At 38.7% G+C, this 21,608-nt stretch overlaps 3 protein-coding genes across 4 annotated transcripts; 1 reads left to right on the top strand and 2 right to left on the bottom strand.

Moving 5' to 3' along the window:
• Nucleotides 1–56: 56 nt before the first annotated feature.
• Nucleotides 57–10,874, bottom strand: btk (Bruton agammaglobulinemia tyrosine kinase). 2 transcript variants are annotated; one of them, XM_034137775.1, is made up of 18 exons: nucleotides 10,762–10,874; nucleotides 7,091–7,249; nucleotides 6,862–6,966; nucleotides 6,181–6,262; nucleotides 5,860–5,985; nucleotides 5,705–5,769; nucleotides 5,194–5,378; nucleotides 4,619–4,681; nucleotides 4,426–4,480; nucleotides 4,248–4,327; nucleotides 3,813–3,940; nucleotides 3,634–3,705; nucleotides 2,080–2,251; nucleotides 1,650–1,869; nucleotides 1,423–1,487; nucleotides 931–1,049; nucleotides 647–804; nucleotides 57–522 (listed from the first exon to the last, which is right to left on the bottom strand). In XM_034137775.1, exons 2-18 carry the CDS (start codon nucleotides 7,229–7,231, stop codon nucleotides 451–453), a joined length of 1,908 nt encoding a protein of 635 aa, XP_033993666.1. In that variant the 5' UTR covers nucleotides 7,232–7,249; nucleotides 10,762–10,874; the 3' UTR covers nucleotides 57–450. The 2 variants fall into 2 exon arrangements, with proteins under 2 accessions (XP_033993666.1, XP_033993674.1); XM_034137783.1 differs by lacking the exon at nucleotides 10,762–10,874 and adding an exon at nucleotides 8,903–9,007.
• A 417-nt stretch (nucleotides 10,875–11,291) lies between these two features.
• On the top strand, nucleotides 11,292–13,790 carry rpl36a (ribosomal protein L36A). The gene is made up of 5 exons (XM_034137520.1): nucleotides 11,292–11,391; nucleotides 12,158–12,263; nucleotides 12,623–12,690; nucleotides 12,775–12,897; nucleotides 13,709–13,790. Exons 1-5 carry the CDS (start codon nucleotides 11,389–11,391, stop codon nucleotides 13,727–13,729), a joined length of 321 nt encoding a protein of 106 aa, XP_033993411.1. The 5' UTR covers nucleotides 11,292–11,388; the 3' UTR covers nucleotides 13,730–13,790.
• A 1,558-nt stretch (nucleotides 13,791–15,348) lies between these two features.
• Nucleotides 15,349–20,657, bottom strand: gla (galactosidase, alpha). The gene is made up of 7 exons (XM_034137508.1): nucleotides 20,415–20,657; nucleotides 18,229–18,403; nucleotides 17,306–17,480; nucleotides 16,970–17,061; nucleotides 16,507–16,668; nucleotides 15,821–16,018; nucleotides 15,349–15,731 (listed from the first exon to the last, which is right to left on the bottom strand). Exons 1-7 carry the CDS (start codon nucleotides 20,573–20,575, stop codon nucleotides 15,468–15,470), a joined length of 1,227 nt encoding a protein of 408 aa, XP_033993399.1. The 5' UTR covers nucleotides 20,576–20,657; the 3' UTR covers nucleotides 15,349–15,467.
• Between the last annotated feature and the right edge of the window lie 951 nt (nucleotides 20,658–21,608).

Here is a 21,608-nt window from a genome sequence, read left to right as displayed (position 1 = left end):
ACAGCTCTATAAGATGTTTTGATGTTTTGTAATTTCTATTTCACATGATAATTCAATTTCAAAGCCCTGCATACTTGGCTTTTATTTGTGCAATTAGATATGTTCTACCAAATCTTGTTTCCACATGCAGAAGTGTCTACAATTCACACTGATTTCACGGAATACAATACACAGAGTACAATAAAGAAAGAACACCTTCAATAAAATATACACATCTATAAGTAGGACTGTACTTCTAGTATTGTAATAGGAAGGCTTATGTAATCAGTGATTAAAAGCAACACTCATATTTCACATAATGCACATTACAGAGGACCTCAGTGTGGCTGTGCGGTCCCATGTTCAAGCTGTAAACTGGTTCAATGCTTGTGTTTTCAGGGACAGACGGAGATGCTGGTGTGGCGGGATCAACTGTCTGTTTGTGTTGATGTCTTTTGACTTTTCTGAAATCTACTGGAGCTCGTACAGCAAATCCTGAACAGTCAGCGCCAGCTCCTGGAAGGTGGGTCTTTCATCTGCTTTCTGAGAACAAAAAAGAACAAAAAAAGAGGCTGTGAGATTGGTATTCAGAATCTATTTTTTGTATGATATGCAATCCTCAGTCTGGACTAAACCCTCTGAGGCCTACAACCCAAAATCCACTTACATCCATCCAACAGCTTGTCATAATGTTGTAGACCTTCTCATTGGCCAGCTGGGGGCGGAAGAGGCGCAGGCCCCGGGACACCTGATCCACTATTTCCGTGTTGTTAAGGCGCTCATACGGAAGTCGTCCCAAAGTGTACACCTCCCACATAAGAACCCCTAAATATTAATAGAAATAGTTAATCTGGTGAAAAAAATGAATGTTTCTTTAATACAGATGTGACTTCATAGTTTACACTTGACCTGCAAAGCAGTGGGGAATTCAAAAACACATACTTTACTCACCATATGCCCATATGTCTGACTTGCTGCTGAATTTGCAGTAGAGGAGGACCTCCGGAGGCGACCAACGCACAGGAAACTTGGATCCTGCTGAGCTTGTGTACTCATCATCTAAGACATACCTAAAGCAGTGGTGGAAAAGTATTGTCCGAAATGTATTATCTGAGGATAAACCGCTAAAATAATATACGTCTGAAAAAAGTACAAAAGGAATATCAAATAAAGTTATCAAAGAAACAATACTCATTGTGTTTGTATAGCATGTTACTGTATTTGGTTGAGGTTAAATTAATTTGAACTTCTTTACACAATGTTTTATATTTAAGTTGATAATATTTGTGTATGATATCTTATTATACAAACCAACCAGTCTCTTTAAAATAAATGTAGTGTAGTTGTATCATACAATTACAAAACAGTAACTCTTCAACACTAACCTTTCTAGTAGGCACTAATATGCCTCTGTGTGTCCTTAATTAATGGGAAATGTTTTACCTTGACAGTCCAAAGTCAGTCACTTTGATGGAGCCATTCCCATCCACTAAACAGTTTCTGGCAGCCTGTGGACAAAACAAACAACCATCTTGATCTAAGATTAATCATTTAATCATTAACTGTTATTCACACATACCTAATCCCAGTACATATCAACATAGCATGATGCACTGATCCAGATATGTACAGAGTTATGTGTCGCTCAGTTGTAAATGTATGTCTCTCACCAGGTCTCTGTGGATGTACTGCTGTGACTCCAGATAGGCCATGCCTTCGGAGATGTCTTTACACATCTCCAGGAGCTGCACAGCAGTGGGGTGCTGCATCAGGCCCTCCCTGAGGTACGTCAGCAGGCAGCCATTAGAAAGGAACTCAGTCACTATATAAATGGGTCTTTGTTTGGTGCACACGCCATACAGCTGTACCAGGTTTTCATGCCGTAGCTTCCTGGTTTAATCAAAAGGAGAAGGAAGTTAGGTATTATGTGTTAGTTTTTCTCAAAGTTATAAACACTTCCCAGTGTGACACATCACAACGTTTCATGAGTCTTGTGCACGAAAGCATCACTATTATTTTTAAACACAGACAACTAAACTGTAGCAGCTGAATGACCAAATAAAATAATATAAGCTCCATAATCAGACTTAATTTGCTTACATCATGATTTTGGCTTCTTCTATGAAATCATCTTCAGACATGGAGCCTTCTTTAATCATCTTAATGGCAACGTCATGCTGGCCCTGCCACTTTCCATACTTCACCACTCCAAACTGACCGGAGCCCAGCTCCTTGATGAAGGTGAGGTTATGGGGATCAATCTCCCACACACCTGGAGCAAAAAAGACAAGACTGAAGAGCACTTCTATACAGAAAACTGCTTTTTTAAACGTATGTAAAGGTCTTTGTGGAAGTTTGCGCCCTCCCAGTGTCCTTTTAGTTAACATATTATATCTTTTTAGTTGAGTCTATTCATAAAATGTTGTACTGATTACTCAAACACTATACAACGCATTAGCTTTAGAGGTGCTAGAAGTCCCAAAAGCAAATATATTTTTTGGCCAAAATGTCTGTACTACAGAGAAATTGTGGTTTTTAAATTGCACAGACAAATACAGACATTATGATTAAAAATATGAATTTATAATGATCTCTACAGAGACTGCTTGTTTATGTCATTTGAGGACCTTAAGAAACAATTTAACTTGACTGACAAAGGGGATTTCTGGAAATATCTACAGCTGACGAGCAGCGTTGGTTCGGTATTTGGACGGACAAGGGATGAGGAAGAAGAGGATAAGATTCAAGAGTTTCTAAATTCTCCCCATACTCTACACTCTGCCTCACTATTCTATAGAAAAATGTCACATATTCAAATTAGACTATGTGAAGCCCTGAGAAAGGTATGGCAAAAAGATCTTGGTAGTGAGATTAGGGAGGATCTATCGCAGGATATAGTCTTGAATGTAGGTTGGGCTACAAGGGATACGAGAAGCAAGTTTATCCATTATAAAATTGTGCATAGTTATTATTTTACACCCCTGAAATTGTTTTAAATGGGCTTAACTCAGGACAATAAATGTTGGAAATGTAATAGAGAAATGGGCACATTTCTTCATGCTCTATGAGATTGCCCAAGAGTACTGCCTTTGTGGAAGGTGGTATTAAAAAACCTTGAAGGGTGGCTCAGAAAACCTCTACCAGAATCGCCACAATTCTGTTTGCTGGGGGACACATCTCTTGTGCCACCAGGCCTTACTAAAGCAGAACTTAGACTGACTTTAACAGGTTTTATTGTAGCTGCCAGGCTTATCCTCCGCAACTGGAAGAGCCCACATAAGCCAGAGTTTACAGAATGGCTTAAACTCATGACAGAAACTGCAGCCTTTGAAATTATGATCGCCAGGGTAAATAATGTCCCAAGCAAATCACATCTTCTTGGCCTATATCAAAGGTGCACTGTCCTAGGGAGGGACAGGAAGTATATTTGTATATGTGTACATGTACATGTGTGTGTATATGATGTATTTGTTGTAAATGTGTATCTACATGCTTTACGTTGATGTATATATGAATGTGTGCGCAGGTGTATGTAGGCATGTGTGTGTGAGAGAATAATTGGGGTGCCGGGGGGGGGTGGTAATAAAAATCTTAATAACAAACAAAAAAAATTTCATTTATTCATAATGGCAATTTATATAGTATTCATCTTACCATAGCCAAGTCCTGCTGTTGATGGAGGCAGCGCCCGGTTGGATACAATGTATTTCAGCCTGCTAACCATACCTAGTGAGAGAGATTACAAAATCTGTATGGTACATTTCTGGGATATACAGATTTAGACTGCTTCTATTATGTTTGAAAATGATACAATAGTTTGCAACTGTATAAACCTGCTGCATTGTGCTGGTGGTAGTTGATGAGCTCTGGGATGGTGCTGAAAAAATGCCTCTCTGCCAGGTAGAACTGGCCCTCGGCAGTGGTGCAGATGTTGTAATGTCTGCAGCATCCACCTGTTTCCCTATGAAGAGAAAGAGAAGAGTAACTTAAAGTAGATATAGTCACCATTTATCTTGTGTGCATGATTGGGTAATATCTTGTCAGCCGTCACTATGAGGTAATTCATTATAATAGAGCCATGCCATGAAAAAGTTCAGCAGGCAGATTAGTCCAGGTTTTGCATGAATAATTTACATCTCTCTCCCTCTGTGGCCCACTGTTTCCGCTTTCATTACAAACAGTTCTTCTTTTGATACGTTCACACATGACTGGAGCCAGTGGATACAGTAGCTTATTGCAGCAGAGTTCAACACCACCAGCTGACTCACCCGCCACTCTTAGTGAACAAAGACACGGTGTATTTCCCGGCCTTGCTTGAGTCCCGTACCAGGAAGCCTCCGTCTTTGTTCTGGGACACAACACACAAGCATATAATTTGGTTTCCAATTGAATTCAGTCCAGTTACATTTGACTTTTATCATTGTGTATGTCAGTCATTGACTTTACCTCAGTCTTTAACAGGTTTTCTGCCTGGCTACGATTCATATTCTTGGAATACCAGCTGTGAAAATAAATGTCATTATAATTCGTTTTTCTAAACATTTATAGCTTCACAAATGAAAAATACATTTATGTACAGACGAGGAATCTAACATAATAATGATAAATGAGGAAATTATAATCCAGTGCCCATACTCACTCAAATCTTTCCATCCCATTTTCGGCTTCCACAACATAATTACAAGGTATATATCCTTCTTTTCTGCAGAAGAAAAGAAAACACATTGTGTTTAAAAATAATAAAAACAAGTCTGGAACTGAAGTGCTCACAGATATTAGTACAGTAGCAGCTCATACACAAATTCTTGCTCCTAAAACCCTACATGCAAATCTATATTTGAATATGTTGTTACTGATTATGAAATAAAATATAATGCTGTTATTTTATACGTGTATGGCACAATGGGATGGAGTAACTAGATACATTTATTTGATCAAAACAGTTAAATTGCGTCCATACAAAAACACATAATCTGCATGTTTACTCTTAGTTTCATCTCTTCCTCTTCATTTATTTTACCTATGAACCTCTAAGATCTCTTTAAAGATTTCTCCATTTAGGAGCAAGGAACTTGTGATCACTGTTTGAACATCACTTTAACCACATGTTTCCATAGAAAGTCATTAGACTAATTGTAGACATTTCTTTTGAAAACTCTTGTGTATGTATTATATTTTTCTGGCGAAGTTTTGTGCAGGCCTCTTTGTCCTCACCCATATTTGTCTCTTGCTTTCCACCAGTTCTGATCAGACATCTCCAGGATGGTGTACTCTTCATCCTTCCTCAGCTCCAGGTCTTGGGATGTCACAGGTGTGAAGTTATACTCTGCAATGACAGTCATGCCCACTGAGGGGGAGGGAGTCTCAGGAGGCTGTGGTAATGGTCGTACAGACTTCTCCTGGAAAAACAGAAGATTAGTGGATGTATTAATAACATTCACTGTGTCAAAGTTGATAGACAAAGTTTCCCTCATGATTTTATCTGGTAAAGGTCTTGGCCATTTTGTCTACCTAGAGAATTCATTTGTCTTTGTTGCTGATACTTACATACCTCCTGAAGAATGCACTACAGGAGTGCAACACTGTTTTTGTTCGGTTTAGTTTTCATTCTGTATCATAATGGAATAGGCTAATACAGCAATTTGGTGGGCAACCCTGTGTTGCATCATGAAAATGATCCTTGAATCCTTACATACTAGAATCAGTTAATATTATTTGTGTGTACCTCCGTTGGGGTTGGAGGAAGAGGTTTCCTGGATCCCCTTCGCCGAGATGCATTAGATGAAAAGCCTATTAAAGACATGATTAAATACATGAATTAAACCATTTACACTAAAGTTCAGTTGCTGATTTCAATGCTTTAGGGAATCTCGTCCTCACCGTTCTTACTATCCAGCACTTTGCAGCCCATAGCTTGTTTTACTTCCTGCTTGCAGCACAGCCACACCCCGTCCAACCAGAAACAAGGATGGTACTTCTGCATGACATCCTTGTTGAAGCGCACCACTATGCACAGGTATGGACACACAAGCGGGACATTTACATTAAATCAACACTTCATTTGCATATGCTCCCAGCTCTTTTGTTGTGCAGCCAGTCGTGATGTTAGGATACGGTCTAATATTGCAAATATTGTATGAGATGCTGCAACTGATGGATACATAAACATCAAACTTTGTACATTTCAATACATATACTGACTTTCTTTCAGCTTTTTTATCCACTGAGCCCGAATATCTTCACTTTTAGCAAAAACGTACAGCGGTCCCTCATCATAAATGATCTGTGGAAAAATAAATAAGAAAGTAACTATCAGCTGTTTTTGTAAAAGTTAGAATTTCAAGTCATTTTTTTTATTACTAGCACAGTAGATACATACAAGACCAGTGTCACAAGGGTGAAAAAAGCTTAAGGGAGTTTTATAAATTATTTTGTGTGATCATGTTAACTGCAACTGAAGACAAACTTATTAAACGCTGTTACTTGAATGGCCAGAGCCAGCGAGACATGGCACTCAACTCACCACATACTCAACATTGTGAGTTAACATGTGTGCAAAGGCAACACCTGCACAGTCACTGAAAGCCCCTACTTCATTTGAGTATGAGAGGTGGTTTCACTTCTTAACAATAGACTTTCACATTCTTAACTATTGAAGGATAAAACTGTTTTTTACTGCTTACTGCAGCATGTACGTCGGTTGGACAGTTACTGATAAAAAGGGCAGTCAATTCTTCTTAACAATGTCCTTTATCTCCAAAATCAACACGTAGTGGTAGTTTACACATTGCTGCAGCGTTCTCTGTAACTTTTATGAATGTCATTGGGAAGTTCCTTAAGAGACCCTCTCTGTTGAAGGAGTAAATTGACAGAAATGTCTACCTGGAAAGCAAACAGGCGCTCTTGCGGTGTATTGGGCTCTGATTGGACCGTCTCTACACACTTGATCTTCTCGAGGTCCACTGATCCTTTCATACCTTTTCGCTTCTGCTTAACAGAGGAGGCGACAGTCAAGTAACTCAGATGTAAATGCACAGTTACCAACAAACATTAACCTGAGACAGATTTGATGCAATACTAATCATGTTTTTCTGTAGTTCCATATACGTACCCCTTTGTCAGAATCAAAATCATAGTAGACTACTTTCTCCTGGTTGAGAACAAACAATCTCTCCTTGTAGTTCAGAGGCGATGTCTTCTTCTTCTGCTGGGATCGTTTAATGAAGATTTCTTCCAGTATGGTCTCTGACATGATTCAGCCAGGATTAATCTACATGGGAACAAGGAGGTGAATACTTTTGCGAAGCGTAACGGCAGTACAACACTTGGCTTTTTTCTTTTTCTTTGTGGCACTGAAGAGCTTGCACACCGCCTGAGCCAGTAACCTCTTGTCAGACAGCTGTGACATACACACACACACACACACACACACACACACACACACACACACACACACACACACACACACACACACACACACACACACACACACACACACACACACGCACGCACACCCCTTATCTCTGTGCTTAGCTTACCACTATATGAGGCAACCTTTTGGGTTAAGTTGCACTTCACTCTTATTGGTTTATTTCACCAGAATCGTACTCAATATGCGCCCCCTACATTAATAGATTCAGAGCAATGCCACAGTATCAGGTGAGAACATATAGATCTGGCACAAGATGAGGAGACATGCAGCATGAATGCGAGCACATATCAGCGTGTGATTAGCTCTAGTTTGCATAAGCCCTGATTTTCCTGCCAGCTACATCCTTTTCACTCCAACATTCCCACCGTGTCACACCTATTTACCTAAGCTACTGTTTTGTGTTCATCATCACACAAACTCAGTGACCTGGTGTTTTTGTGCTGGGAAACGGTGAAAGGAGAATTTGCCTTGTCCACCAAATCCCTTGCCTACTATATCTCCTTAACATGACTGGTTGGCATTTTTCTGTAACTGTTTAGACTTCCTAAATTGTTGTGATATAGTCACAATGAATTGCATTTCAATGTTTTGGGTGATTGATTTGAATGTAACATACATTTAAAATGCTTGATAGGGAAACTTTGCTCTCTTTAAATGCAGACACAAATACACAGACATATATACGACCACTTTTTTTTTTCCTGGTTGGTTTTGAATTCTTATTTTAGGATCCAGCGACCCAGTTGTTAACGCGGTAACTTCTTTTTGTTTGCTTGTTGTCAAAAACAACATATTTTGAAATGAATTTACTTGCAACTCATCATAAAAGAGGTCAAACAATTTCACAAGACTATCTTCCTTGCTTATCTTCAAAACTACATTTTTCCTGCATCATAGCTGTGACTCGTTTTAGTTTAAGACATCTTATACTTTGTCTTGTTCTCAGAACCTCATGACCACTAGTGCTGAACCGAAACTTGCACCTCTATGCCACCTTATCTAAATTAGATTGACGTGGGTCAGAGAAAAAAACAAACAATATTAGTTGAGGAATGAGGATAAAGGAGACTTTGTGAAAGCACTCAAACATGGCCTCATTCCAATATATGCTCTGAATACTTAATGTTTGGAAAAACAAGGTAACAATATTAAAAACACTATCACTGTAAATTAGTGTTAAACTAACTGGCAGTACTGCAAGAAAAGGACCACACATCCTAGTAAGAAGTTCCATGAGATAATTAATAGTTTATCCCAATGTATGGGTCAATAGATATACTAGTCGTGTTATCACTTACAGACCCAGTAACGTCATCTTTAGTTGTAACCAATGCTGCTGAACTAAAATCAACCAAAAAGCAATTCTCATAGTTGTATGTCATTCAGCAAACACTGTCTAAAGATTATTCTAAAATACTACAAGAAAACACAGTGCACTACAGGTAGGAAGTTATATTGCCAGGTGAAACAAGGATCAACTGCTCAACTCACCCTTTGGCACACAGCTGAAGACTAATTGTGTGATAGTGTTTGTCAGAAGTGTTTTCACTGCAGCTCAGCCTATTTTCAGCATGTGAGCACTTCCTTCTATCATCTGAACTGTAACTCTAACACCACCCGAAGCTTCTGTCCCTCCCAGCTAACCAGGACAGTGACATTTATTTACACCAGACTGACGATACCTATTGGTTTTGGTTGTGCCGTCATAAACAGACGGCCGTGTTCCCTATTCTGTGAAACATTGTTTACTCATTCCTCATTCTGCAGTGCCTAATGTTTTTTCATATCACTAACTTCATTATAGAGGTCAACAAACTCTGATGTAAGATGATCAACATGCTAATGTATTTATTTCTCTCTGATTGACTGAACATGTACATTTACATTTCACTGTAACATGGCAACCAGATATTTGTTGTCCCTTTTGAAGGGAGTTGACGCATGGTGGCTGACACAGATGAACCGATAGGGAAGTTGCATCAATGTTGTACTGCAATATATAGCAAGAAGAAACCCGGTGTTCTGCAGCACTTAAACCTGACATTATCTTTATCATTTTAATTCACATATTTGAAATGTATGTTGCATACATGTGTGTAACCCTGTTTTTTGATTTCTCCTCTGTTTCTACACATCTAACTTACACTCACCCATTGTAAAAAATACTTTGTAATGCTTGTTTATGTCAATTGCTAGTATATTCTTTGTTGTTGGGAAATGATATGTATCCATTTGACTCTATCTGCAATTGGACTCAAAATGCTCTTGTTATTGTACACACAGCAACTTTCGCTTCATTTAAAAGTCAAGAATAGCCAAAATGTACCCTCAAACGCTTTAATCAGCAAAAAAAAAAGAATCATCTAATCGAGGGATATATTTTTATATATTTGTACCCTTACTTACTTGGGTGGCTGTCAGAGTTATGATCTTTGTAACCCGCAAATATTGTAGTGCAACATGTTCCAAACTAAAAAGGCCCAAATTAAATATGTTCAATGCATTTTTGTTGCATGATGTATGACACAGCAAAAACAACCACATCATAAAAGGCTTGGTTTAACAGGAACCTGTTAAGATGCTCTCTTTCCTGACGTTTCCTGACAGATAAGTGATATGTGCAAAGAATGTGTGTGTATGTGAGTTTGTAAGTGTATACAAGAGAGAAAAAGAGAGTGACAAACATGTTCAGTACAAGTTTTAAGAGTTGAACCTAATCTTGAAGCATATACTCTCTCACACATATAAAGGAACCACATCAATTTAACATTGTGGTGTTCTGTGTTGGCCAAATACTTAGTTTAGAATTAGCATTTCTTCTAATGCACTTCAATAAAGTTCATTTTAGGGAAGATTATTCAATTCAATGTGGTCAGTGATTGACAACATACAAGACATATTTCATGCGTATTATAAAGGTAACCACATGAAACTACTATCTGATTATAACCCTACCAATCATCTAAACCAATGTAGGGCTGCAAGATGCGGCTTTCCAGAGGTTTAAAAATCATGCAAAGATCTGTAGAATACACCAGAACCTCGTCGGTATAACATTAGGAGTACAACATCTTTGCATTTCAGCAGATTATGTCACTATGGTTTGATATATGTATTTCTAGTTTTGTGGTTTATTCACACCGCATTTAGGATTTGCATACAAACTGAAAGTTGATACCTTTCAATGTAATTAAGGTATAAGTCTGAATTATACTTGTTACTATACTTTTGTTCATTCTTTGAAATGACATGCATTGAAATAGCTGCTTTATCATTGATAATACAGTGAAACAATAGGTTAAATTACTTATTGACCATACAGTCTACATTAAAAGAGCTTTGACACTTACCTAGAGACTCAAAAAAGTCAAGCATCAGAAAAACAGCTACAGATGCTTAGGTTTGAAGCGGTGAAATGAACTTTTGCATCAGTCGCCTTCCATAAAATGTGTTTTAGTCTGTGATGCAAGAAGCCTTAAACCTACCCACAGAGAGGAATTGACTCTGCTAACTTCCCCTTTTTCTTCCTGCTCATTTTCATATCAGCCGTTTGGACCGTTTTTGTGATAAGTGCAAGCTGGATAAACATTAACACTGACCCATATGTGCGTAAAGCAAATTATTAAACTTCTTTTCACCTATATTAAATGAGATGTTGTAATTAAGTACACTGCAAGTTTGGGTATTGCAAGGAGGCTATAAACAACATTGTGACTTACAACTTTTGCCTTCATTAGCTCATTGTGTTCTGCAAAGACTACATTATTTACTCCAAGAATGTATTAAAGTGTTAAAGCCGTTTTGTTTCTGGTTTGTTGGTGTGGAGTTGTGGTCCTCCTGACATGCCCCGCCGCTAGGGAGCAGTGTGCGGCCCGCGGAGAGAGGGGAGGAGGGGGTGTGGGGTCACCGCTCCGCACTACATTAAGAGGTGCTTCCGGCCTCTATCTCTCTCTCTTCCTCTGCATCGGGACGCAGCCATGGTAAGAAACTATTCCACGGATGCATTTTACAGAATCTAACTCAATCTTGCCGATTGAACAATATTTCTCGTTTGTAGTTTACCCACATCTGTTAACAATAGTCTGATACACACAACCATGGTAGTATTTGTCACATTGTTTACATTTTAGGCTGTTAGAATTGTCATTAAAGTAAGCTAGCTATGTACGTGGTAAAACGCTGTTGCTACACTACTACTAAAACCGGCCTTTCTTCTTCACTGAGAAGCTAATGTTACATGTCAGTCTTAATAGCAAATGGCAAACACTAGCATGTTCACTTTTATATTATTGCACCGTCCCATGTTAACGCAAATATTTCGTTCTTAATTCACGTTGAATAGCTACAATGCTAACATGTTAAGCTCGCTAGCTAACGTCACCTGCGTTTACACTGACCGGGCGCCAACTGCTAAATGCTAAACACGAGCTTTATGTCTGCGAATGTGAATTTCCTGAATGTGTTTTAGCTTGACCCGAAAGCTTTATTTTAACTTTTATAAGATCCTGGGGTACTCTGTTTAGCCATTTAATATTAGTGATAGGTATTTAAAGCAATGCCATTTGTTTGCATAGCTTAGTGTCATCCATTTAGTGTCCTATACCAAATTGACATTCACTGGTTTTCGTTTGTCAATCTTCCAAATGGAATTATTGGTTGCAATATATATGGACATCATTCAGGGTATATTTTGTTTGCTACCAGGGTTATTACAAATGTGTTGACTGTTTATTTTGTGTCGTCCAGGTCAACGTCCCGAAGACCCGCAGGACCTACTGCAAAAAGTGCAAGAAGCACCAGCCTCACAAAGTTACCCAGTACAAGAAGGGAAAGGATTCCCTTTACGCACAGGGTAAATTATGCTTTATGTTATATATTTTTTTCTTTACAAATGGCGTCCACCATATTGGATAAATCATCCGATGGGATGCATAAAAAAACAATGTCATGTGAAATGAAAAATAACATGAGCTAGTCAAAAAATAACTTCAGAGCTAGTCAGAAAATACTTCAATGGCATATGTTATTTGGCATCACATGTCCAAATGATTCTTAGAACTGAGATCATATCTGCAGAGATATAAGGGTCCACTTTATGTTTTTAATTTGAACCCTTGCCTGTTATTTTATGTATAGTTTAATCATTTTCATATATCTGTATGGTGAATGAGTTGTCATGAGAGAAAGCCTAACTGTATTTATGTTTTGCAGGTAAGAGGAGATACGACAGAAAGCAATCCGGTTATGGTGGACAGACCAAGCCCATCTTCCGCAAAAAGGTATGTATTGTGCTCTTTAGGTCTGTCATGTTCTGCACCCCTGTGTGTGTGAATAAGTCTCAATGAATGATCATGTCTTTTCAGGCCAAGACTACAAAGAAGATTGTGTTGAGGCTTGAATGCGTCGAGCCCAACTGCAGATCCAAGAGGATGCTCGCCATCAAGAGATGCAAGCACTTTGAGTTGGGTGGTGACAAGAAGAGAAAGGTAAGCATTCTTGCATTGCACAGTCATTTATTGGTACTTTTCAGAGGGATTCAATGCTTTCTGAATGGAACAGTTACTTGATGTGAAGGTCAACTTTATACAGCGCAACCTAAAATGTACTAAGTCCTCTGTGGCTGATGAGCTCTACCTGTTTCTATGTGATAGTCTCACCTTTTGTTCAACAATTTACCTCAATATTTGACATCTTGAGTTGTTAAAATATCCTGCCCACATGACGCTAGGTATCATGTGGCTTAGAAAAAGCACATTTTTATTAAACTTGATTTGGCAGCTACTAAACGACCCAGATATTACATCTGTTAGATCGTTTATAAGGCTGAACTCGGCTACAAATAATGAATGTAAACATAAAAGGCACTTGTACGAAAAGCAGTGAATAACACATGCCAAATGCAGTTGGAGAGTTCACACCATAACATGCACTATAACGTGAAAATCCACTGCTGGCTTGCCCCTGAACTATTTGACAGGTATTCTGTTTGTAATAAGTCATGTTGTGTACACCTTCTCCATACTGAGTAGTCGGTGATTATTGGTCAATTTGCACAACTTTTTGTGTATAATTGTTTGGCATTTTACATGAAGTAACTACTTAGTTAACTTAGAAAAACTGATGCGTTCGCTGTAATATTGAGATAATTCCTCAGATTGGTTTCACCCTTTTCTGTTATCCCCTAAAGTCAGAACATTATATTTTATTCCAGACTTAAAAGTGAACCACATCAATTAAACGTTTGTTCTATGCTGCTTGAGCATAATTTTAACCAACATCTTTGTTCTTCTCTTACAGGGCCAGGTCATCCAGTTTTAAACGGTTGGCTCGTCTGCTGGAGGAAATTGTCACTATTTTCAATAAATGTATGGAAACATAATTTGGAGTTTTGCCTTTTCCTTTGCATCCGTTTCACTTTGCTTCTGTTTCACTTTGCTTCTGTTTCACTTTGCTTATCATGTGATGCAAGTCCATTGATGTCTTGGGTATTAGCTTTATACAGATGTGCAGGGGTGACTTTCTTGTTGCCAGAACCCAAACTAAACATTGCACTGGTTGCTTAGACAAAAAGCCAATGGCATTGTTCCTTTTTTTGGCCTCCAAACCCACAAATGTTTTAGTCAGTCTTCAAAAATATGCCACTTAAATAATGTAAGAGGAAGCTGGAAGTAAAAGGCTAACCTTGGACAACTGGACTAGTGTTAAGCATGGTGATGTTTAGGTGTCTTGTTACAGACTACTTGTCTAATATGCTTCAAGATTTAGGAGCATAGACTACATAAAAAGAGGTGTGTTCTGTTGAGGGACAGAATGTTAAACCACCACTGCTATTTCAGTCATTAACCAAAAAATACATTTACTTGTCATTGAGAAAGGTGGGCTAAAATGCTAACTAAATTTAGGGTTGAAGGACTCATTCCTGCACTTGCAGCCATTCAGGGTAATTCACAGTATAGGCTCGTCTCAATACCCCTTGACTCCTCGCTTCCCCCCCGGGACTTGACCCAGAAATCGATCAAGACATGCCATGTTGAAGGACGTCCCAATAGCTGAAATGCACACGGGGTGAGGGAGGAGACGAAAGGGAGGATACACAGAGCAGACTAAGCGGAAGTGTTTTCACTATCGTATAAAAGCCCCACCCCACCTTCACAGCTGGTCGATTTCAACACAGGAAAACTGAGAATTGGAAGAATGAGTGGAAAAGCGTCACATAAATGTATAAGTGCTCACAGCTCCGTGGGAATTAGTGTGCAATTAATTTCTTACGGTTATACATATATATATATATATATATATATACACAGTCTATGGGTTATACTAACAATTTAAGTCATGTTTAATGATCTTGAACGTCACTAAAACATAGCTAAGAAAGCTATTTCATAAATGGCTAAATCTTGATAAATAACAATTATTTTTTAGTTGTGTTAAAATATTCAGTTGCATTATTTAAAATACAGTCCTGAATGTGGGGATCTACAGGACACACATTTTCAGAGTAAAGGCTTTCACATTATTATTTTATTGAAATGTACATTTTACACCAGAACACAAAAGCAGGACCAACCATCATACAATGAATTCCTGGACTAACGAGAAAGATTAATTTAAATAAATATTTACAAACAAATGGGCTGGTTCTAAGGGGTTATTCAGTTAAACCCGATGAGAGAGGATACAGCTGTGCACATGTCATTAACAGAGACGTTTGAGTGAACGAGGACGTCCCAATTAATACCTGAGGACTCCTCTGTCCTCGCGTCTCTTCCTCGCTCGCATCTTACAGAGGCGGAGCTAAGACGCAAGGAAGGGACACGAGTGAGGGAAAGGAGGTGAAATATTAAATTGAGACGAGCCTTAAGTGTTCAAAATCTTTCCAGTGATTCAAGAGTGAAGTGTAATGTAATAGCAGGCTGATATAAGATGTTCCTGTCAAATGTAGACTTCAATCTTTATTACAAAAATACTCAAACGATGAACAGATTTTTACCCCAGACAATCAAGTGAAAGCAGATGAAGTGCATAAACACCAGGTTTACAGGATAAGTCCAGCCTAGTCGCTGGTGGGAGTGACAGACAGTAGAGTGGTGCCTGAGGGGTTAACGGATACAACCAATTTGGTATGTGGCGTCTGAACACCCAGGTCCTTGTACTGAGGGAGGATCTGTGTGACGTTACACTGGGGGTCACAGATCTTCCAGCCAGGAGCCGCTCTGATGAAAAACCCCCGAGGACCGCCGATCTCCTGAGTGTTCAGCACAGCGATGGCCAGCCGCTTCTTGGACAGAGGCCTCTCCCACACCTCGAAACTGTCCACCTGTGTCAAACAAGTTATTTAGATAATGGCTAATGCTCCACACAGCTGTTATTCCAGAAAGTGATAATGCTCTGTCACCCCTCACCCACCTTGATAGTGCATAGTCCTTGCTTGCCCAGCGGGTCCTGGCTGATGGCGATGATGTCTGTGTTCTGAAGAAGCTTCTTGGAGCGAGGGCAGATGTCCCTCAGATCATTAGACACGAGCAGAGGGGCGGCCATGATGGCCCATAATGCCATCTGAGACTCCTGCTGGTCATGACTGAGGCCAAAGTTCCCAATCACGAGCTAGAGGAATAAACCATACATGTGACAATAACAGGGCCATTTCGGATAACAGACAATATGCAGTACTACAACCTACTATTGAGAAAAGTGGCCATAAAAAAAAGTACCATAAATTCAGTTGTACTGTTTTATGAGAGTGAATATTCCTACAGTTACAGAAGCTCTGGCAATAAATCTATAAAAGGATGTAAAAACAAATGCAACATGCGTATGATACAACTTTTATACGTTTTCTCAGATATAATAGCCAGCTGTTGCAGAGGTGTAGTATCAAACTTCTCATATATCTGTTCAAGAAAGCAAATAAGCGAAATAAAAAAAAATTCTAACTATTTCTTAAAGTGCCAGTGGACCTCCGGATACAAATCTGTCTTCAAAAAATACCAAGTGGTAAACTACATTTTTAAATTGATAATAAAGCAGCTTAGTACTTGAAGGCCACTGGTTGTAGCTTATTTTGAAGTCAAACTTGAGCTTGAGCAGAGCACCATATCGGGGTCGTTCCAGCCCCCGGGCCCGGCCGAGGGGACGATGATATCCTGATGAGAAGCAGTCCAGTCCAAGATGGACTTGATGGAGCTCCATGAGTCGTACACGTCAGCAAAGTTGCGCCAGTGGTTACACGTCTCACGGATGGCTTTGTAGTCAGGCTGGAGGCACAGAGAGGCTCTTTGATGTCGTACCATGCATGGTGTCATCAAGCAGTGGATAGTCATATAGAGTTATATATATTATAGTTAGTGGGTAAAGTTTATGAAGAAAAACAAATCCATAATGTATGATAAAAACGTTATAATATTTTAGTTAATCGACCAATATTTGTCTCAATTAATTGTGAATTGATTAAGTCAAGAACGTCAAACATGATACATTGATGTTATTTTAATCTATAAGCACTTTGATTGTAGCCTAATTTAAAGTTGTTGAAAGAAAATACAACTTCTCTCTTACCTGTTTGTAAGGCCACTCATACAAAGGCCACTCACAGGAGTAGAGGATGCTTCTTCCTGTTTTGTTCAGTGCTCTTGACATGTTCATGTAGCCTTCAACAGAAAAATAAATCATAAACGGTAAGATTAGGGCACATAATGATGTGTCTTGTGAGTCCATGGATGTTCTGAGTAATGGACCCAGAACATTAATGAAGAAGTAATACAATTCTGTATACCATCTTTTTGAATTACATTTTTACATAGCACTTTTCCGGGACTACTTTTTGGCTTATTTGGGGACCGGCCTTTCCCTGTTCATATAACTATGAATTATATTACACAATAGAAAGCTCACCTTCTCCCAGCAACTTCCAGTCCATGTAGCATCCGTCAAATTTGAGCAGATCCACATCCCAGTCGGCAAAAGTCTGAGCGTCGGTCTCATAGTACCCCAAACTGCCAGGGTATCCAGCACAGGTATTCTTCCCAACATCTGCATAGATACCCAGCTTCAAACCTTTAGAATGAACCTGAAAAGAGAAAATTACACTTCAGTATTGACCAGTAGGTGGCGATGTTGCATAGCTAAAAACATGACGCCTCTGTTCCAAATCAGCTCTGCTCTAATAATAGTAGGACCAAATACTGTATTGTATTTCTGGTGATTATTGCTTTTTGACTGCCTGTGTGAAAATCCACCTGTCATAGTGGCCTCCAACTCAAGAGAGAAGTGTTTTTTAGCAAAGAGGGGTAACGACAGTGTACTGCTACATATTACAATATATGCCTACGTTATCTCCCCTAGCTCTCCAGGTGCTGATTTTCTGCCAGTGTGAAATCTGAGACATGGGTTCTACATCTGGTCCTTACCCCTTCATTATGTAAATACCTGCAGGTTGGCTCAGATGGATGTATAATGAATATGTAATCTGACTGTGTAACCACTTTTACTTCGAGAGTTGTTGAACCAGGGATTCCCAAACCTGTTATTTGTCAAATATTTTAAAACTTAAGACGCATTGCACCACAGATTTGTTAACACTGCACTCAATGGAACAGAATATATCGGCACAGTGTTAAATATGACATGCTTTACCTTCATATACCCCAAGACTGGAAACTATAATATAAGCAGCCATATCCCAGTGCATACTCTCATTTGGATTCTTCCAGCTATTGAAACAAGTATATCTGAACCTCCTATCTTTGAGGTCCGTCGAGGAATCATAGCATTAATAATAATTAAATCCCAGTGCCTCTTTTGTACGTAGTACTCACATAGTCGGCCAGTTTCTTGATGCCCCCAGGGAATCTCTTGGGGTCTGCCTGCAGGCAGCCCTTGGCATCCCGCTGGTGGGAGGGCCAGCAGTCATCGATGCAGACGTACTCGTAACCAGCCTCTTTCCATCCCTCCTTCACCATCACATCTGCCATCTGCATGTACAGGCGCTCACTGCCAGGGAAACAGGAGGAGAAAGGCGGGGCTGATAGTATCAGTTCAGATTCAGGGGTTCAATGTCATGTGCCAGGGCAATATGGCAGACACAAATGCACGCTATTCGCATGAAAACAAATGCCAGTTTTTCTGTGTTTCATTGTCAAATGATATAGGGCAATAACAATATATGCAACAGGCTGATATTTGCTGCTCTGAATGCTTTGATGGCTAGCTCTGCCTGGGAGAAAAAACGATGTTCTCTGTGCATAGGAAGTGTTTTTTTTGCAGGTAATCAACATAGAGATCCCAAAAATAAAGGATCTTGTATTCGTTCTGAAGCATTCACAATAAAAGACACTTTACTAACTCATAGCTGCAAATGATCAGTCCTTTGTAAGAAAGTATATTTGAACCTTTTTGATGATAAATAGTTTATTTTTAAGCAAAAATGCCAACCATTTGCTCGTTCCAGTTTCTCATATTTGAGGATTTGCTGCTTTTCTTTGTCACGTATGATAGTATATAGATGGATCTGGATATGCCACTTTAGGCTCTGAAAACATGTGATTTTTTCTGCTTCTTGGTAGACTGAATTTTGTATTAGTTAATCAAGAAAAAGTAATCAGCAGATGAATACATAATGGGAACAATCATTAGTTGTAGCCCTAATTATGAATGATCATCTTATAATGATGAGAAGAGATTAGACCTGTAGGATAACCTGAATCTGAATTGTGCTTAACCGGAGCCTTTCCAATGAGTTAAGATGACTATAATAATAATAATATAGTCTTGATTCAGTTAGTTAACACAAAGTTTTCCGTTTTTATTATATTTTAATTGTCATAATTCTTCAAGCAATTTGCTTTTTTTAAATGTATATAGTAAATTGAATATCATTGGGTTTTGGTACAAAGTCAAACCAAGCATGACTTTTGAGGACGTCACCTTGGATTTTAAGAAATAATGATGGGCAACAATTAATTGATTAATGGAGAACACTTAAAAAAAAATATATTTAATTTCAGCACTATGTAATTACTCTTCATCTGTGTTTTTCTTCTTTATCTTTTTTTTTCCATTGACCCTGTTCATCCCTGTGTATTACCATATTACCTTACAGATTTATTGTTTTACTTCACTGGAATGTGTGCAGACTTTTATAATTCATGTTCATAAAGCACTTTTAGTTTATTACATTTCACATGACACCGCGATCATCATCGTTGTTCAACCAAATAACAAATAAAGGCAAATTAAATCACATGGTATATTCTTGCTGTCTTATCTAATTTCTTTCTATGCCCTTTAACTATCACGGGTCTCTTTTCTCATTAACTATCCATCTGAGACATCTTCTCAATTATGAAGTAAAGATCCTATAATTACAAGATGTGTGTCATAAATATGAAATATTGACTGCATGGGAAATAACGACCATGTTACGAGTTTGTTGTAATAAATCATAATGGCAAAAACGTTTTTTCTTATGTATAACCTGGAGGCTTCTTTTCAATTTTGTTTGATTTCTCCATAGATTTGATTGTTTAGTTCATATATTCACTTCCTGTACACAATGGCTTTAGATCCCCCTTGTGTCGTTTATAACAGTGAATGCATTCAGGAGTTTCCCATATATTCCCATAAATTACACTATTTCTATTGTATTTGTATTTACTGGCAAATATCAAAACATTCTCTTGCACTATTTTATCTGTTTTATTTGTTCTATGTCATATATGTTGCACTGTTGGAGGAGCCTGTGACCTAAGTTTTTCACAGCCATATCTACACTGTAGCTAATGTGCAAATGACAATAAAGCCTTGAATCTTGAAAAAATTGATTAATTGAATAACTATGTGGTGTTAAAACAGTAATTTAATAAAGATATCTTAAGGATAAACTGAAGTAATGCCATAACATAAGACCATGTTAGTAGGACGTGAGTAACGTTGATATGACAGCTCTCCTTGTGTTTTAGCTCACTCTCATGCAGGCTGTGATGGACCCTCTGATGTCTCTTACCTGATGCAGTTATTGGGGTCTTTGTCACAGTCGGTATTGCACATGAATCTCTCCCAGTGCAGCCAGCCCATGGTGGGTTTCAGCGCCAGCCCATTGTCCAACGCCTCCGCAGCTGGGCACACTAACACGGTGAGAGCAAGGAGAAACACGGCTCTGCACATTTTGACTCAGAAACTCGACAACTTTCGGTCAACAATGACAATAAACGGCTGTTTGAATTCCATTTCCTCGTGTTAAACGTATAAAGCCCGCCCTCTTGATGACTGACGTAAATCTGGACCAATAGAATCCAAATGCGTGTGTAACTGTCCAATAGCGCTTCACTACAAACCAGGAAGCGCAAAGGTGAAAACAATGAAGTCAGCTGACATGACAAGATAAACATGTATTGTGATTATCTGAATAAGAAAATATGAAAAATCGATGTTAAAGCCCATTTATACAACACTCAATGTCTGTAGTGAGAAAATAAACATAAAAGGATTCCATAACAGGATCCACCTGTTATAGGGCCCTAATGCAAAAATAAGTAAGCCTAGCCTCTGTGTAAATGTTTGCTTTGCATGTAGGCAGAGCTGAACTAAATGTGTTTTAAGAGTTGCATCTTTCATGCTTTGACTGTTGTCATCACAGAGACTTTGGGAAGTTGCTGCAAACACTTATACAAACAGTCTATAAATAACCCTCCTAAAAACCACCACTTGTTGTTATTCATACACTTCGGATTTTTTTTTGTACGAAACAAACAAACTAGATATTAGATGACCCTAAATAGTGAGATTTAGAGGTGCTGATGGTAGATGTTGACACACGTTGACAGAGATATGTAAAGCTAACCACCCGCTGGCTACATCTTTATATTTTATGCACAAACATGAGAGTGGTATCGATCATTTCATATAACTGTCAGTAGAAAAATATTCCTTTAACCCAATGTGGCCCTTAGGGCAAAAAGGACCTTCTGGGCCCCTACATCCTTACCCTCGTGTTATGAGTACAGTATTCCCATGCCGGACTATGAAGAGGCCCAAGGCCCCAAATTTGAGACTTTCATTAAACACAAATAAATGTCAGAGAAACAGTCATGTAAGCTAAAAATAATCAAGGTCTTAAATCAAACAATTCAAACATATATTGCTACTCAATTCTAGATACTTCTTCAACACAGATAAACACATAATATAAAATGTCCAT

This window comes from Trematomus bernacchii, unplaced genomic scaffold (genome assembly GCF_902827165.1).
Source record: "Trematomus bernacchii unplaced genomic scaffold, fTreBer1.1, whole genome shotgun sequence".
Lineage (NCBI taxonomy): Eukaryota > Metazoa > Chordata > Actinopteri > Perciformes > Nototheniidae > Trematomus > Trematomus bernacchii.
This window is presented reverse-complemented; position numbering and strand designations above follow the sequence as displayed.

Excerpts from the sequence above, each read along its gene's own strand:
- btk (XM_034137775.1), bottom strand. The coding sequence starts at position 7,231 with ATGTCAGAGACCATACTGGAAGAAATCTTCATTAAACGATCCCAGCAG. Across the intron at positions 4,682-5,193 it reads AAAGCAAGAGACAAATATGG|AAAAGAAGGATATATACCTT; the intron begins GTGAGGACAAAG and ends TTTCTTCTGCAG. Across the intron at positions 3,706-3,812 it reads CCACCAGCACAATGCAGCAG|GTATGGTTAGCAGGCTGAAA; the intron begins GTTTATACAGTT and ends CTCTCTCACTAG.
- rpl36a (XM_034137520.1), top strand. Across the intron at positions 12,264-12,622 it reads GGATTCCCTTTACGCACAGG|GTAAGAGGAGATACGACAGA; the intron begins GTAAATTATGCT and ends TATGTTTTGCAG. Across the intron at positions 12,691-12,774 it reads AGCCCATCTTCCGCAAAAAG|GCCAAGACTACAAAGAAGAT; the intron begins GTATGTATTGTG and ends ATGTCTTTTCAG.
- gla (XM_034137508.1), bottom strand. The coding sequence starts at position 20,575 with ATGTGCAGAGCCGTGTTTCTCCTTGCTCTCACCGTGTTAGTGTGCCCA. Across the intron at positions 16,669-16,969 it reads ATGAGTGGCCTTACAAACAG|CCTGACTACAAAGCCATCCG; the intron begins GTAAGAGAGAAG and ends CTGTGCCTCCAG. Across the intron at positions 16,019-16,506 it reads GCTGGAACGACCCCGATATG|CTCGTGATTGGGAACTTTGG; the intron begins GTGCTCTGCTCA and ends TTATTCCTCTAG.